The 16,408-nt window shown below is 38.6% G+C and overlaps 1 protein-coding gene across 3 annotated transcripts in view; it reads right to left on the minus strand.

The window, feature by feature from the left end:
- Positions 1-1,575: 1,575 nt before the first annotated feature.
- Positions 1,576-16,408, minus strand: part of CSRNP3 (cysteine and serine rich nuclear protein 3) — a 205,144-nt gene continuing 190,311 nt past the window's right edge. For all 3 annotated transcript variants that reach the window (XM_070803923.1, XM_019971710.2, XM_019971704.2), the window contains 2 exons: positions 14,317-14,613; positions 1,576-12,075 (listed from right to left, as the gene is read on the minus strand). In XM_070803923.1, the coding sequence (XP_070660024.1) occupies positions 11,023-12,075; positions 14,317-14,613 (1,350 nt within the window). In that variant the 3' untranslated portion in view covers positions 1,576-11,022. The remainder of the gene's footprint in view (positions 12,076-14,316; positions 14,614-16,408) is intronic.

Raw genomic sequence — 16,408 nt, forward strand, 5'->3', positions numbered from 1 at the left:
CTCCTGCACTGGCAGGCAGATTCTTTACCACTAGCGCCCCCCGTAGCATCTGCATTTACCATGAAAGAGCAGGCCATCAAGGAGATTCAGAAAGGCAGCATGAAGTTTGAAGGGGCATTTGAGTTTTTGTTCAAAAAATAAGTACTCACTAGAATTGTGCTGTCAGGATGTAGTTGTGGGGTGTATATTCTGGGCAAAGGAGGAGGCAGAGAAAAAATAGTGTAGTAGAGTCAGACACACGGAGAAGGCAATGGCACCCTACTCCAGTACTCTTGCCTGGAAAATCCCATGGATGGAGGAGCCTGGTAGGCTGCAGTCCATGGGGTCGCAAAGAGTTGGACACGACTGAGAGACTTCACTTTCACTTTTCACTTTCATGCATTGGAGAAGGAAATGGCAACCCACTCCAGTGTTCTTGCCTGGAGAATCCCAGGGACGGGGGAGCCTGGTGGGCTGCCGTCTATGGGGTCACACAGAGTCGGACACAACTGAAGCGACTTATCAGAGTCAGACACAACTGGGCAACTGAACAAAAACAGCAAAGGCAAAGTCTAAGCAGTCTGTCTGTGGGCAACGGAACAAACAGTCTGACAAGTAAAACAGCTAGAGAGATTTGCTGTACCCAGATCTTACATCACCTCGTGGGGACATTCCAAAAGTGAAAGTCACTCAGTCATGTCCAACTCTGCGACCCCACGGACTATACAGTCCATGGAATTCTCCAGGTCAGAATACTGGAGTAGGTAGCTTTTTCCTTTCCCAGGGGATCTTCCCAACCAAGCGATCAAATCCAGGTCTCCTGCATGCAGACAGATTTACCAGCTGAGCTATCAGGGAAACCCTGGGTACATTCCAAAGAGTTTGTGTTTTATCTTGTCAACAATGAGAAAGGAACTCCACAGATTTTTTAAGTAAGTGAGCAACATGATCAAATTTGTGTTCGGGGTGATCAATCACATATTATGATTTAACTTTCAAAAATATAGATCTAGTGTTCAAATGTAAGAAAAACAAGTTGTTTGAAGACAGTGACCTGTACATAATAGGAAATTAGGAAGGATCCATTTTCTTTTCTCTTCATTCTACTGCCAATGAAAAGAAGTTTGGTTACCTTGAGTCAGCATGATTAAACAGACAGGCATGTATGTGTACCTATGTGTACATATTCTAAATACCAAATCACACAGATTCTGCTTCCTGCAAAGCAAAACACAAATACTGCTAAACATGTGAATTGCAGGATACTACTTACAAAAGACTGCATTTGTCTTGGTAAAAGTATCCTCCCCAGTTTCACTGGAATAGGAAGTTCCTTTCTGGCCCTCATATTTGTTTACATGTCATTACTTGATGAAAGGGTTGAATACAGCTGAGGAAGAAAAATGTTATTAAGCATCTCCACTTAGAGATCAATCACAGTAGAGTTAGCACATCTTTGAGTCATTTCACAGGAACTGGCTTCACACACAACTTTTCAGGAATGTATCTGTTATACCGAAGGAGGGAGGTATTCTTGTATGTGTGTGACCGCTTTGAAGGTAAGAACAAAAGATTTACACAAAATGCAACAGTAGATACAATTTAGAAACTGGTTTTACTCTGCTGCAAACAAATGGACAAGATATTTGTACAATATATAATAAAAAGTACAGCATAATACAAGTGCCACTAATAAAAGAAACTTAAGGATAAGACTTAAAAATGCCTATTTGTAATATATATATATATATACACACTGCAATAAAAAGCCACAATAAATACACGAATTTCCATGTCATTCATAATAAATACTGAAAATATAAATACAGAAGACTACAGCTAATATGAATAAATTATTACAACATAAGGTCCAGGTTAAGTTCTGTTGACTATTACTGTAGCTTATTTCACATACCCTTTGGCATCTTTGATGTTATAACTTATACACAAGAGAAATCAATCTAGAAACTATGTGACATACAACATGATGTCTTAGTGTAAAGTGAAGGTATGTATGACTTGTAGTTTGATTTTCTTCCCGTCAACCTTTCTAAGTGATTATATTGAGCATAACAGTAATAAAGTATCTATTGAAATATTGTTGAAATTGAGTAAAGGTCATAATAAGAGTCAACAAAAAGATAAAACCAATCACAATATAGAAAATGTTATATGGTGAATTGATCCTACTGTGTTTAGATTACTTTTTTTTTTTTGCCAGTGAAATCCAACAGATAAGAAACAAAAAAACCCCACAAATACTCTCAAAAGACTTCCCTTGTGTAAAGACCATTCCCAATGTCCGAATGGTTCAATGTAGACTGAAGGATAACACCCAAGTGCTTTGGATCATTTGATCTACCATTACATTCAGCTCACAAAGTTTCACCAGAATTTGCAAATGTACCAAATTTCTATGGCAGCTGGAAAGTGGACACACAGTTGATGTCTAAGACTATGATCAAGGTAAAGATAACTGCAAAAGGTGACATTTGTCTATGCAACCAATTATACATACACATTTTAAATGGGGAGAATGCATTTTTGACTAATGTCAGATGACCTTTTCCTATCAAACTGTTATACCCTGTGACACTGAGGGAAACACATTGAAAGAACAAAGTGCCATTTTCTGCATTAACAGGCATTAACCAGTACATATGTATTAATAGTTCTATCTTAAGAGGCTATTACACCAGAAATGCAATAAACTAAAATGAAAGCAGATCAGCTTTACTAAGACACAATAAAGGCTGAGGTTCTTAGGAACAGAGTTGTAATCTACATTTTTTTTAAAAACTATTTCTGTACTGTAAATGTCTAGCATTTATTTTACATCAAACACTTTTGAAACATGTTTCACAAACTACGCCTCAGACTTATTTCCAAAGAGGTGTCTAGAATCAATTAAAACATGGGCCAAATGATTCAACATTCTTTACATAAGCAATATATAGGGTTTGTTTTTTTTTTTTTAAAGCAAAAAAGGGTTATTTCCCCTAATGTTATTTATAGGGAGAAACCACATGGATGTGGCTGTCATTTCACAAGATCATCTGAGTTGGGGGAGTTAAGCAGCTGTACCTAGACTGGAAAAAATCCCGTACAGAGAGGAGAAATTGATTTCCAGGGTGCTCCTTATTTTCCTGCTAGTTCTAACTCCAAGCTGGAGGCAACTCTGAACAAACAGAAAAAGCTCTCTGCAGGCGGTGCTTGGATCAAGTGATGTAATCAGAAAAAAAATCACCACCCTCCTGGACTCCTCCTTCTGTTTTCAGGCCTTGTCAGGACAACACATTTTTAAATTATTGTGTGGAACCCTGAGAAGGCAAGCAGCCACTGTTTCCAGAACATGGGGACAAAGGCTGGGATCAAATGGTGGCTGAGTAATTTCTCTGGAGTCATTCTATCCCACACCAGACTCTCCATTGCCAGTCCATTCCCCAGAAAACGTGGGAAAAGTAGAGATTCTCCTTTGTCATTTTAGGGTATAGAAAGATGAATGCGAAAGTACCTATTTGGAAGCAAGAAGGGAGAAAATGCTCCCTTTTTGTAACTGTAACTTCTCAGAAAATTGAGCAGTTTAAAAGCGGAGTCACTTGATCCTAGTTCTGATATCTGTCACTGGGGATCTGAAACAGTCACTTTTCCTGATATAGCAGTGGCAAAACAAAAAAGAAGATAAAAACAAACCAAAAACTATAGCAATATTTGTCATGAGCAGGTCAAGTTACTGAACATTGTCCCAATATCCACATCTTTCTTTTTAAAACTCTGATTTCTTAGGAGTCTTAGGGAATCATCAAATGTAACAAACACCAAAGGTAAAGGAAACCCAACTTTATGAGGCTCCCAGGACAATGGCCCAAATCACCACATCTGTTGCCAGGTGCCTAGTTCACAAAGACAGGCCAAGACATTTTCCTACTGTGAGAAAAGCCTAAGAGAACTGCATTGTGTTGCTAAGGAAACCATCTTCCCCAGAGATGTTAAGAATAGATGGGTATCTATCCTTTAGAGCATGCCTGAGTGACAGTCTTCCCTAGAGGTAGATGGATAAGTTAGATGACCTCTGGAGCCACAGGGCTATAAAATTTGAAGAATACAGAAGAATCTCAAACTTTCCATTATTCACACACAGTTGGCCATCTTAAGTATCTTTGAAAAGATGAAACTATGCTGAGATACCCGTTTGGCATGACTAGTGCCTAATGAATCAAGACACACAGTAACCTGTGGCAGTGAACCTTATTTGGTTATGGTAAAGACGAAATGACTTTGCCAACTACTAAAATTTAACATCAATTATATTCAGAAATCATTTGGGTATCATTAAAACATTCAAGGATCAACACTAAATTAAAAATAAAACAACAGCTAACCTTGGGCAATTTATATTCTAGTTTTAGATATTTGGGTTTTTCCTCTTTAGAAGAATTCAGATAAGGATTTCATTTCATTTCTTCTTTCTCTTTCATGTTAAAGTATCTTTTCAAAATGGTATATAGATCTTTGGATTTTTTTTAAAGATAAGCGCTTTATTTATGGCTAAGGAGAAAAGCTTGGTGGCCAACATAAAAAGAAGGAACAAAACAAAATTGGATAAATTTTGCTACAAAGTTAGAAATTTCAATTTTATTTTGTATAGGTTCCCTACTTCGAGACAACAACAAACCATATTAGGAGGTCACACCCCTGACAAGGTCATTTCTGGTCCTACGCAACATGGCAGGAGATAAAGAGCTTAGGTGATAGAAGCTCCTAGACAATTTTTAAAGAGATATTTTCTAAGTCAATTTCCCTTCTAAAAATATTCATTAATAAATAACTTGCAATATCCTGCTAAGCCAGATAAAAATATTGGGAGAAAGCCACAAGAGAAAGGAGAATATCTAACAAAGAAGTATTCCAAAATTACAACTGAAGTCATTCAAACAGGTCACATAAATTAATTTAGACAAAGGCTAGGCTAATTTCTATCATAAATTTGTCTTCTCCTAAACCCTTCTAATCAATATATATTAGCTTAAAAATATTTAAGCGGCCTCACACGGCACTAGAATGAGTCATTGAACTGAGCTGACTATCACCATGGTAATGAGTAATGCAAAGAAAGGAATGCCACCATTATGCTGAATACAAGCATTATCCAACATATCACCAGTATGCTGAATACAAGTATTATCCAACATAAATTCTACATTCTTGAAACTTCAGTTCTGCCAGAAGCTTCTATGAGATGAAATAAAATGACACACTAGAGTTGGCTTTTCTTGAATTATAAGCAAGTATAGAGTATCAAGTGGAAACAATTACCCTGTATAGTGATATATTTATCACAAGTGAAAGAAAGTAGTCAACAACCTGACTTAAATCTTTGAAATTCATTTTCCATGAATGTACTAAGTATCTGAATTTACTAAAATCACAGGCTATATGTTAGATTACAAAAACTGTATATAAAAATGAACTGGCTTAGGTTTTGAATCTGGTTGTAAAGACCTTCCTGCTTCCCATCATTCTGTCTGAATCACCACTGCCAGGATACAGAAATCAAGGCATTATTACACTTACTATCCAGACAGCGCAAAGTTAGACTAACCCCAGGGCTGCTTATCAAGTAAAACCCAGGTCACGTCAAGCTTTTCAATTTGAATTTCTGATAAGAAAGAAAAAACCCAAAATACTTGCATTGTTATAAAGGGAGGAATCTCCTGCTCCCTTTTGTAGGAGAGGGGTTGAAATAAAACCAGAAACAACTGTTTTAAATAATCACATTCAATGTAAGATTTGGCAGGTGAAATATTAAAGAGCTCTTTCATTTCCATATTCATAACTTTTGACAAGAATCTATCAGTCTTTTTAATATAAAATGTGTTTACATCTTTAAAATAGTTTTTTTTTTATCATGCTGTAGCTCTGTATTTTTTTTTAAAAGCATCAAATTATTTTTAGATAGTTAGATGTAATTGATGGGAATAGTAGGTCACAGATGTGAACACCAACTGGGCTGTGAGGGCCCACATTGTAACTTCTAGGTTTGGGGTTGCCATTTATGAATCCAGTTTTTCTAGTAAAATAAAATTATAGTTTCTCAGCTCAGCTCAAACTTTGATTCTTAGGAGATACCATAACTTTTTAAGCTTATAGTCCATTCTCACCCCACCCAAAATTTCTATAATTCTAGTGAGTTTTCAAATTGCTGATATTCAGTTAAATTAAGTCAATTACATTCTTTAGTGCTACAGAAAACATCTGATGAGCTGTGCTACTTGCGCAGAGCTGTGGCAATCGGCTTAGGCATTTAAGTTACTCCAGCACAAGTTAGCAGATTTCAGAATGAATAATGTAATCAGTAGTTGCAAATTCAAGAGTGATTAAGGCTTTAGTTTTTGGTGTTGGTTATGGTAAGAAAGAATTCATAGCTTAGTTTTGAATTATAGTTGTCTTGCCTTTGAAAGCATGAAGCTAGTTCCCATTTAAGGTTGGTATTTTCTACATCGACTACAATAATAAACTGGGAACTATCTTGAGACAACAAGGAGCAGATGCCATTTGAAGAGAAAGATTAAGTCTGTATTTGGAGAAATGGAAGTCTCGTGGCACCTTTTACAAGGGTAGTGTCTTAACTTTGGAGGATGTCGATTTTCTACCTGCTAATTCAATGGTTTGTAATCCCTGGCTAGAAGTAAGGATGCCGAGTGACCTGTTTTCTACAAGCTGCAAGGCAATGCTGTTGGAACCAGGAACTCAAGCTTAGCTATTTTATAGGCTCTTTGTAAACAGAAATGAGTGATGGTGCTCTACACTGTGGCTTCAAAGGTTTCCTGAAAGGTTTCCTGGGTTATGTGTGAGTCAACCTGCCTTTGAAACTGTCTGGTAGGAGTGCTGGTATAACTTTAGTATAACTTACCTAGGTCTAACACCAAAGAAGCAATTATGTGAAAATCTCTTTTTCATTGGGTTAAGTTCTTCTAGTTGTGGCCAGATTTAATTCATAACTTTCAGATAGAGAGGGAAGTACGAGGATCCAGTGAGTTCTACTAATTTAGGCAAAGAAGTATCTTTTTTAGTTGCAGTTTTCATGTAATCAGACAAGAATAGATGTCATCTTTTCTAACATCACTTTATAAAGTCATAACTTAAAAGGACTGTAATGAGGTTTGATTATTTCATTCCACTTTTCATCATTATCATAATCCCTTAGAATTTGTAGTGTTTCCCCCTCTTTTTAACCACCTAGGACAGTTCCTCTAACATAGTAGATGTTCAATAAATATTTGTTAAAAGAAAGAATTGATAAACACATTGTAAATATGTTAAAACCAAAGGATTTTGACTTGTACAACAATCTCAGAAGTTTAACCAAAGAATCAGTGATATATCAGTTAATAAGAAATAAATCTTTCATTTCCTTGCTTAATGACAACCAAACCAGAATTCTGCCTAGAAATCATCTGTCAGAGGATACAATTTTAAAGAACATAATCATTTATAATCTCCTTTTTCCTTTGTTAATGTGTGACCAGTGTTTCTGTAATTTATTGTTTTTATTGGGGGAGGTATCGCTGGGCTATATATGATTATGAAGATTTTAATAATAAAATTAATTAGTAAATATTAGCTTCAAATTTTATATGTGATTGGCACTCTGGGAAAAATGCTGTTTCACCACAAAGAAAACACTGGCTTTCAGAAAGTAACCATATTCTTCAATTAACCAAAAGACAGAAGACAAATGGATTTTACTGATGTCTTAAATAATCAATGATCAAGAGAAGGGAAAAAAGTAAATCTCTTTGATTGATTTCTTTCTCCCAGAGGAAGCCTAGAATGACAAAGGAAATGCAAGCTGCTCCAGCCACTTGACTTGCAAATCAATTTGGCCTGGATTATAACTGGGAATTAAACCCTAATAAAAGGTAGAGGGCTGGTGCTAAAACAACAGTGACTAAAGCACGAAGCTTTGCCATTGACAGTGAATGACTAAAAAGCCGTGTGTCAAAACAAGACTATAATTTGGCTAGCTAGACTACGGGGGTAATACAACAGCTGCAGGTCAGGTTACTGTGTCTCCGTGTAAAGATCTGAAGAATCCACTGGCTGCGTCCAGCTCTTGGTCCCCATTTAAAAATGCTTAGAAAAACTGTAGCCCTTCCTGGCATGTGGGCATTTTTTTGTTGAATAGATGATCTATTAATGGAAAAAAAAAAAAAAGTCAAATGGCACACTGTGCTCTCTCAGCTTTTCTGGGAAAAAGTAACAATGAAATGATTCTACCATTAGTATCATTTACAACTTGAACCAGTATATTTAAACTATAGCTTTAAAAATCATCTTCATTTCCAGACCACAGTTGTAGATCATAAAACCCAACCAAATGCTAGGGTAGGGAAAATTCAGTACTCCTTATTGGCCTAAAATCTGTCATTCTCTGATGTGTGGTATTACACCTACTGTGTGTGTTGAGGGAGGCATGTGCGTGAGTGTTTTCATAGGTAATCTGTGTATGTAGGCAATATTTAGGGGTTAGGTTATAAATATATATGAATGTTTGGCTGGAAGGTTAATCCTGTGTAGCAGTGACTTTTGACCCCAATTAGACAGATAGGGGAAAAGCTCTGTTTTTTGTTTGTTTTCCTGTTTCTAGATTAAGCATCTTTTTGGAAATGAAGCTACAAAACAGAGTCCCCGTCCAACATAAACAAGTAGGTGTCAACCTTCTTGTGAAAATAAAGCTGAACTGAATTAAATATCCATCCTTTCAGAATCTAGACTGGCATTCTACCCTTCAATTCTGCACAGAGACACCTCTGCCCCACTCTGCCGCACTGTGTTCCAAGCATACGCTGAGTGCTTCACATGTAAGTAACTATTTCAAAGGCTTGCAATGGTCTAATCAATATGGCACACAGGATTTTTCATGTGCTCAAATGAAGGAACAATAGTGTCTTGTCATTTTCTCTTTGGGCCTGTGCTCTTTAGATTGTATTGATAGGGGGAAAAATTTGGAGATCAAGCACTAAAAACTGTAATTTTACAGACAACATGAGATATGCTATCAAGATTTGAGCAAAACCCCAATCTGAATAGCCCAAAGGGCCTGTCATTCAAAAGGAGCATCCCTGCCCCCATTACTTCTACCTCCATAAAGACCAGCCCAAAGCTGCTTTAATATGAATACTAATGGTTCTAAGGTTGGGTTGGCTCATTGTGGGGGTAGAGTAGGGGCTGTAACCAACTGCACAGTGGAAGAGCTGCCAAGTAAACATGTTTTCCCCAAGTCAAGTCTTAGTAGAAACTCTTCCATTGGAGGACTTTCTCTAGACCAAACATTTTTAAATTCAGTGAAATAAAATAGTATTTTCTAAGGACTTGAGATCTACAATGTATTTATATCCATATTTCTAAACACCCAAGTCTAAGAGACAAAAAATAAGTAGTGATGCAGTCACTGAATAGCAAGGCATGTCCACATTTCAAAGAGGCATAAAATGTGAAATGACATAACAATAGAAGGTCAAAAATATGAAACAGATTTAGCATAGTCATATTGCATTGGAACTAAAAAGTTAGAACACACTATTTAGTTACCTAAACTAATTTACAGGAAAACAGGATCTTAGAAGTCCTCCGACGAACCAAGTGCAGATAATCTAAAGGTGGGGAGTGCATGTTTTATTTCTATCTGTCCCCTTTTATAAGAGAACATGAGGTAATTAGAAAGTATTCAATGCATTCTGGACTGTTCTGCTAATTGTCCCAGGCAAGAGAAATCAAAATGCTTCAGAAAAGTAAGGCCTAGTTGAGTATTTGGGTAGAGGCCCCCACTTCAGTCAGCTAGTCACTAAGTGTAAATTTCATTAAACACTCATTTTTGTAGAGACGGATTGATCACGCTGTAGAAAAAGGCTGGTTGCTGAGGCTGTGTCTCTTCCGTGTTTTCTCAGCCTCCTCTGCTTTGACCGAGTTAGGTCTTGAGAGTGGTGAAGGAAAACAGGTCATTTTTCCTTCATAAAGTATCATTGGATTGATTCCTCTATTTAATTCTATGAACCTTATAATAGTTACAGATTTTAAAAATGTTTTTTGTTTTTAATTTTTCATCTCAAAGAGTTCTTAGTCCCCACCCCTCACAAGGTACCATGAAGGGGCACTAAAGTGCATTTTGATGCAGGGGAGTAGAGTTTGAAGGTGCTGTCCAAGCTAAGAACCAAGATGATGCTGTGTTTAAAAAAGAAAGGCAATAATACCTTCTACCTCCATCTCTGGAGTCAGCTGAGGGAGGGCAATGAACTAGGCCCTCACCAGAGGATTGTCCTAACTCTTGACTTTAGAGAAAACTGTGTAAGGACCTGCACATACAGACTCATTTGTTTGTCCAAAATAGCAAAAATAGGCCTATTTCACCCTTAAGAAAGTATTTGCAAATCTGATCAGACATGATCATAAAAACGTGAATGGATTCCAGAGGCAATCCATGTGGGCATGCTCGGTGGTACTAACTATGCATCTTCAGCTGAAAAGAACATGCTGCAGTTCGTTTTCATCAGAACATGACTTCTAGCTACCATAAATAAAATACACGTGGGGCAATTAAATCTTTTTCTTACAATAATAACTTTTACATTAAAAAGTCACCGTCATCTTCAGATATATTGAAAATTAGGACTCTAAATCTCATTTCCCAGTCTCAGTTAACAATCTTGCACAGGCCCGATAATCCAAAACTTGGAGCTCTGATCTACACAGCTTGGCAGGTTTCACACAGTTTGACAGGTAGGCAACTGTGAGATATGCTTTTTTTTAAAATTAGCATTTTCTATCAAAACAGTCTGAAATCATTTAAAATCCTCATAGAGATTGCGTTTGTGCAATGGCACAGTCGCATAGCTAGAAAGGAGAAAACAAAATACAGTCTGGAAGCTTCACCACGGGCCAAGTTTTCTTGGTCCTCAGTTGAAACCACAACGAGCCCAGGAAATCCAATTAAATACAGTGCTTTAAATAGGAGAAGAGTTGGTCCTAGAATAACTTAAACTACTAAACAGGGACAGTCTCGACCACAGGCGATTTGATGCACTCTTCGTGCAATCTACTCTTTTCTGCAAGGCTCAAAGGATCTTCAGCAGGATGCTCTGAAATGTGACTGTCACCATTCATCGCAGAGACAAACCCTTCCTGGGAGGGGCCTTTCAAGTATGAGTGAAATTCCACTTGAGGATGACTGGACCTGTGTTCGGGATATAAGCTATTGCAGGGCACGCCGCCGTCATTTTCCGAAGAGGAGCAGCAAACGATGACGGAGGGGTTGGCCGCTGGATAGTGGGAGGCGCCGTACGCCTCCTCGGCTTGCCGGGCGTAGTCCACGAACTGCTCCGGGGTCATGGTGTAAGGCACCAGCGAGAGGGTACCGCTCTTGACAGTCTCTCTTTCCGGATAGTTCTCAGACATCTGGCTGGGAGTTCCTGGAATGTGGCTATCTATTTGGTAATAGAGGGTCGAAGAGTTGGCATAAAAAGGAGCGTTCTTCGCGTGGCTCTCGTGGACGGCGGTGCCATCGGAATAACAAAGGACGGAAGGAAGAGGAACCACCTCGGCGTGGGGACCCAGACCTTCCACGAAACTGTCCCCTTTCTCGTCGTCGTCCTCTTCCTCCTCCTCCTCCTCCTCTTCCTCCTCCTCTTCCTCGGACTCGCTGGGGGCCAGGCTCTGCGTGCTGGAGTCCGTGACTCCGCTGCAGAAACTGCTGCCATCCTCTTCCTCCTCCTCCTCTTCCTCCCCCTGGCAGTCTAACTCCTCGGCCGACTGCAGGTGCAGCACGGCAGCCTGCGGTTCCGTTTCAATCTCGAAATTGTCTGCGAGAGCATATTCGACGGAGTGAGCCACCGGGCCCATGGAACTACCGTGCGCACTTATCTCCCCGTGGCAGCCGTTCAGCGCGGGGATTTGCTGCTCTCGGTTTTTCTCCAGTTCAAGTTTCATTATTGTGTGCAAAAAGTGAGTCCGGACACGGATAGGATTAAATTCAATTCTACCTGCTGTGTTACTACATCCTTCTTTAGTGCAGCCACAGGGGAAAGACATTCGATCCACCTTGGGAGGAAGAACACAGATTAGGCCCCCTGGAACTCTTAACAAATCAAATCAAAATCCGGTACCTCACGGCAAACCCTTGGAATCTGGGATGACAAACCCACTTAGGCCAGAATAAATGACAGTCAAACAGCAAACAGAAACAAAAGGGGAAGTGAAGGCTTAGGACAGAAGAGTTAAAACTGATTTTAAACCTATGCTCCATATAAAAATGAGTTGATGGTATGGTTTTAATCCGTTTATCCCTCCTGCGCTTTCTTTACTTGTTTCCATCCTCCCTTACCCCTTCTCTCCTGCCCATTAATTTCGGCCCCATTTTTCCCCCCCAGTGCTTCTGTCTTTTTCCTGAGCTCTTTTTTCAGCAGCAAGCCAGCTCACACGCCCAATTTTAAACAAATTTACTGCCCTCATACCCATCTGCTATTTTTAGTCTAAATAACATGACATTCCTCACACTAGCCATGAGTTTTTTCTTTTCTTATTATAAAATGAACTTCTCTGCCTGAGACACCATTTAGTCTCATGCAGCCTGATAATTCACTCGCATTGGTTCACTGTCTTTTTCTTTTGGGTCCTTGGTACTTGATGCACTGTGGGGGCTGCGAAAGGTACGCACATTCATGACTGTGACTGGTGGACTCTGATTTAGTTGCTGGCTCCCCCTCCCCTGCTCTCCCTTAGACTACAGGCTTCTCTAGAGAAGCTGCTTATTTAATCAATACCCCCGAATTACTCCAATAATTGGAGTGATTGAGTGATTGGGTTCAGCAAAGGGTGTAAGCCCGAGGTCCTCACTCAGGTGATGAGTGGAATTCTGGGCATCCCAAGAACGCCTAAGATACGCTTACTGTCTTAGACCCCATCTGTATGCAGACCAGAGTACAGGCAACCAGGAAGAACTTGCCTTTCTTGCTACCTTATTCAAGCTCAGGAATTTCCCATGTTACAGAGAAGAAAGCAGATTCGATCCCAGTCATCCTGGCCCCAACAAAAAGCAGTAGCAGATGTCAGAGCCAGAATCTAGAGCCACTTTGGAAGCTGTGATTTCCTTTTCTGTGAATCCACCTCAAGCAACTGCTCAACTGATGAGAACTGCCTTCTCCTTTTGTCTGCCTGAGGGCTTTAACTGAAAAAGTTGAATTTCTGCATAAAATACCACCCCCTATTTAATCACGTAGCACCAATGCTGCAGATGGACAGGAACCTGAGAATCATCTAGTTCAGGGGTTGGTAAGCTTTTTTTTTGTACAAGGCCAGAGAATAATTTTAAGCTTTGTGAGTCATATAGTCTCTCCAGCAACTACTCAATTCTGCTGTAGAATTATGAAAGCAGTTATAGGAAATATGTAAACAAAAAAACAAAAACATGGCTGTGTCTCCATAAGATTTTATTTACAAAAATCAGGTGGCAGGCCAGATTTGACCTGTGAATAATCATTCCCCAACCCCTGATCTAGTCTAGCCCATTCAGGTCAGAGGTGCAAAAATTGAACCCAGTAAGCTTACCTGACTTGCCAGTTTCACATAGTGGCAGAAAACAGAGCCAGAACTCAGTTTTCTGAAGTTCCAGTCTAATCATTATTCCACTAGTCTGCACCACTTTTAACCAATCATCATATTATAGCCCATGGATGGATTAGAGAATGCAAGCTCAAATGGTGGGGATGACATGATCTCCTTGGCTGCTTGTTAGAAGCCAAAGTGAGCTCGTATAATAAATGAATCCAAGGGGAAACAATTTCAACTGATAATTGCAGTTTGGATTGCCTTTCACACATATATGTCATATATGTGTGTATATATATATATATTAATGTGTATACATACACATTAATGTGTATACATACACATTAATATATATATACACATACACATTTATATATTATGTATACTATGTATGTAATACATATAAATATTATATATACAAATGATATTATATAATATATAAATAGATATATGTGTGTATAGGTAATACACACACATAATATATAAAATATTATGTACACATATATTTAGATATGTATATATGCATGTTTATATAATATATATTATGTATAAGTATATATATTACATATACTCATGTCATTGAATTAGTATTTCTCTCTTCTTGAATCATGTGTCTTGCCTTGCTTCAGAGTTTTTTCCACGTGTGGGAAACTTCATTATATGTAACACAACTGCCTCTTTAGTGGGTAGTGTATAATGTCTTGCCTTTGGGTTCCCTGAAATCCCAATCCTTACCTGACACTTAATGCCTGCCAGGCTGCAGGTACATGTTTCTGGATCACAGAACACCCGGCAGTCACAACCACAGTCCTCTCGAGACAGGCGGATGGCCCTCAGCTCATGCTTTTCCTCCACATCAATCTTTTTAACTCCAGAGGCCCGCAGCAGTGCTCTTCGTTTTTTTGTTGGCAGGGGTTGAAGAAAGAAGTACTCATCCACCTCGGTATTGTCTAAATCAATATCATCATCAGAAATGTCATCCACTGTAAGAGTGCTCGCTTCTTCAGATTCCACGGTGCCATTCTTTGTCATCTAGAAATACAAAGCAGCAAATAAGAGACTTAGCAGGTTTGAAAATTCCCCACTTTTGCACTTGGTAAGAATGAAGTTATTATATAACACTATGTCCCTATAATCCATAAGTGTTTGTGGATAAGTGTGGGAGATTAAGAGGTCTACACTTCCACTTACAAATGATTCATATGGGATGAAAAAAAAAAACAAAACTGTGAGTCAAATCATTTCCTCTTACTTTTCTCTTTAGAGAAGTTACAGGAAGGTACATGAACATATCAAAATGATAGGCTTTTATATGGACACAAGACCTGTTAATTGGAACTCTTAACCTCCTAATCTAGGAGCTACAGTTGTTGGAGCTTTCAGCCAGCATGATGTGAAACAGGCCAAAGGTTACAGATGCCCATCAGTGAAAGCTATCTTTAGACTCAGTTCGTGATGGACACATTTGATGTTGGGATAAATGTGTCCTTGTTCAGAGGTGATAGCATCTTAGTGGAAGCTGCTGCCACCTAAATCAGCAAAACATGTCCTTGAAACAACAACTCTGTCTTTTGGGCTCCAGAGAAGCCATGTACTAGGAAATAAAGTTTTGCTGCCCTGTGCTGTTGGGATTACAAACATGGTTTCTGTACAGAATGTTCCATGAACAAGGCCTTGATACGAAGCAGTCAGTCAGGTCAGTGTGCTCTCAGTAAGACAAGAGCAGATGGCAGTGAGGCAGGCTCTTGCACACAGGTACCCAAACAAACTCCACCCCCAAAGGAGTTCACAGGAGACGACCCACAGCAGTACCTTCCGCAATACAGCCCCTGGGCGGCTGGGTCTCATACTGTAACTGTTCTCTTCCGTGTATATTTCTTTCCTAAATTAATTTCATTCATCAGGAAACCCAGAGTCAGTATTTCACTTCTTACTGCTATATCACCACAGAACATGTTTTCTTCATAAAAAAGCATTTAGAAAGAGACACTTTCTCTGAATATGAGCAAAACATATATTCTGAGAAGCAGCACAGGAATAAATGCAGAAACTCAGTGAGGGACTATTCAAAGAAGTTCTAAATAGAACTTTTTGATTCTTTAGCTTTTCAATGTATTACTTTATGGATTTCATTAACTGTAATCATTACTATGCCTTTTGATCTTAACAACAATTCAGTTATTACACAGTAAAAATACCCTGGTGACACCAGACATCATTTTCTCATCTTCATAGGAAAAAGTCTGACACTTAGAGAAGAATATTTATTACTGACCAAAAATCCCAAACTTGACAACTTGACAACTCTGAATGTATTGAAAAACAAATAAAAGGTTGATCTTTGCCCTCAGGTGGAGGAAACTACACAGTAGCAAGTATGTGTGTGTCTGTGTGTGTGTTGCGAAGAGTCCCTGAAATACATTCTCAAAAGCTGTTGATTTATTTTATATATATATATATATATTTATTTATTTATTTTACTTCAGAGCTTAAATCTATGTTCTAACAAAGTTAGGCATTTCCTTTTATTGGGTTTTGTTTCTTGCTGTGATCTGTAATTTATTACCTTCCTTGAAATTTCTTTATAAATGCATTGGTTAAGCTGTTTTCACTTTTCTTTGATGTCCACTAATAGGATATTACTTTGTTTGGCTGCTATTAGCACTTTTGTTAATTCTTATTTGCCCACAGAAGCATCTTTCTATCTGTAAAGATTTGATTTTTGAAGGAATTCAAGTGTATAACTACCTAACATATACTCAGTCCTCTGAGATAGGTAAATCTGCATTAACCAACAGGAGGGTTACCTTTCCTATTTTGTCATCTC

The sequence above is a fragment of the Bos indicus genome, chromosome 2 (assembly GCF_029378745.1).
Source record: "Bos indicus isolate NIAB-ARS_2022 breed Sahiwal x Tharparkar chromosome 2, NIAB-ARS_B.indTharparkar_mat_pri_1.0, whole genome shotgun sequence".
Classification (NCBI taxonomy): domain Eukaryota; kingdom Metazoa; phylum Chordata; class Mammalia; order Artiodactyla; family Bovidae; genus Bos; species Bos indicus.